Source organism: Sinocyclocheilus rhinocerous, unplaced genomic scaffold (genome assembly GCF_001515625.1).
Source record: "Sinocyclocheilus rhinocerous isolate Xijiao unplaced genomic scaffold, SAMN03320098_v1.1 scaffold3220, whole genome shotgun sequence".
Lineage (NCBI taxonomy): Eukaryota > Metazoa > Chordata > Actinopteri > Cypriniformes > Cyprinidae > Sinocyclocheilus > Sinocyclocheilus rhinocerous.
In genome coordinates, this window is record NW_015648158.1 from 255777 (window position 1) to 257859 (window position 2083).

The 2083-nt window shown below is 33.7% G+C and overlaps 1 protein-coding gene across 6 annotated transcripts in view; it reads right to left on the reverse strand.

Annotated features, from left to right (window-relative positions):
* LOC107709670 (adenomatous polyposis coli protein-like) overlaps positions 1 to 2083 on the reverse strand; it is a 55655-nt gene that overhangs the window by 41903 nt on the left and 11669 nt on the right. For 5 of the 6 annotated variants that reach the window (XM_016514251.1, XM_016514254.1, XM_016514253.1 and 2 more), the window contains one exon: positions 1529 to 1681. In XM_016514251.1, the coding sequence (XP_016369737.1) occupies positions 1529 to 1663 (135 nt within the window). In that variant the 5' untranslated portion in view covers positions 1664 to 1681. Of the gene's footprint in view, positions 1 to 1528; positions 1685 to 2083 lie in introns of all 6 variants that reach the window. The other variant, XM_016514256.1, reaches the window with a different exon arrangement.

A 2083-nucleotide genomic window follows, 5' to 3' on the forward strand; every position in this document is an offset into this window, starting at 1 on the left:
TCATCATACAGTAAACCAGCAACAATCACCCCTTCCTCTTCTCATTGAAGACATGCGATGCAGTACTAAACAGTCTCTCGCTGTCGGTGCTTGTAATAATTTTTGCGTTTTTCTCGGACAGTTTAAATGCTTCCACACTGCTGACATGTTTGTTGCATTATAAAGAGTGCGCACCTCTCACTTTACGCTGGTAGCTCTTTGATAGCGTCACGTCATTGTTCGTTACAATTTATTCGTTTTTTTCGCTTATTCGGATGAACACCGAAAGAGCTTTTTTTGCTATTTTCGGCCGAATAATTTCGGTTGCCAAACATTCGGTGCATCCCTACCTTTGAGGCTGAACAGAAATTGACTAGAGGTAGGAGGAAAACGTACGGTAGTCTAGTTGTATAGTTAGTCTTGTTCTAGTTTACTAGCACTCTTTCTTTAGAATGCTAAAGTGAACACTCGTCAAGAGCCAAATCAGCATCGGCGAGTACATGAAACAGTGTTACTCACCAGTTAGCCGGTAATATATTTTATTCATTCTAACAATGCCAGATTAGCGTGATTATCAAATCACAGAGAATTTATTGTAACATGCACCTTATAATGTGAATTTAATAAATGCAACATGTGCCAAACATCTTTCCATCGTTTCTGTTGTTAAAAGAGAAACATAAGTATTAGTATATACTAGTATTTACTACTAGTAGTAGTAAATATTAATCTTTTAATTGCACTTTTTATTTAAAATAATAATAGTAGTTATTATTATATCATTATAGTTACATAAATATTATTATATAAATTAATTATTATTTTTATGAAATACTTCAGTTCAATAGTGTTATTGTGATTTTTCATTGATTTTTTTAAAGTGTATATAAAAAATTACTATAATTATTATTAACAATAACAGCAATTAAATGTGTCTTCCCCAATTTATTTTATTTTAGTTTCATAGCTGGTATAGCAAGCAAATTTTCTCAAGTCAATATAATTTTTTCCCTACATCATAATGAAAGATTATGAAAACTATTTATTCCCCAGAATAATGTGTGTGTGTGTACATATCTATATATAAATAATTTGCGTATCTTTGTAGCATTTTAGCACTTCCGGTTCCATCATCTTGAAGCCATTGGGTTTTTTAAGGTTTTTGAACATAAGCTCAAGATCTTTTCATGTATTATTCTACGACATAAAATATATCAATAATTCCACCTTGTGCTTTTTTAAAGCTTTTACTTGTCTTGAAAACTAACAAGTGGCTAAAAGGGACTACCGAGGACATTAAATGTCATTTATATTTACATTTATGCATTCATCACGTCAAAAACAGGTAAACTCGTCTACTCAACAGTCGCTTTCACAGCCAAAGGAACCAAGGTGATGCTAACTTACAGGTTGGCTATAAAAATATCCCATCACTGCAGCGCTTTATGAGTCAAGAAACACGTGTTAAGTAGGGAAATAGAGTTGGGTTTTGATTTCATGTTGTCAAGAATACAATTAGGCTGCTGTATGACACAAACAGATGCTATACCTTCATATTACACGCCTCGGTCTCCAGTTTGGTGAGGTGGTTAGAGTTGTCCTCGAGCTCTTGTCTCAGGTTGGAGTTCTCCATCTTCAATGCCTCCACTTGCTTCAGCAGCTGATCATAAGATGCTGCAGCCATCTTGGACTAACTCTTGACCTACAACATCCAAGAACAGAGGAACGATCACGTGTGGTTCGGAGTGATGCTCGGTTAATACGACTGATGCCAAAATATAGAGAGCAGGACGGACAACAGATGCATACAATTCTGATATATAAGGCCATTAGAAAGGAATACAAGTTTGGAACTAAATGAGGGTGAGTAAATGAAGACAATATTCATTTCTGGCTGAACACTTATAAAGTTATATAAAAAGGCATAATATTTGCAGATTAATTGATTATATTTGACCAATATTTTAGTATTCAGAGACAGAATAACTAATCAAAGAAATAACTTGGGCTAAGTTTTTAGCAATTAAGCAAGCAAGTTTATTTATACAGCACATTTCATACACAATGGTAATTCAAAGTGCTTTAAATAAAAACAATATAATAA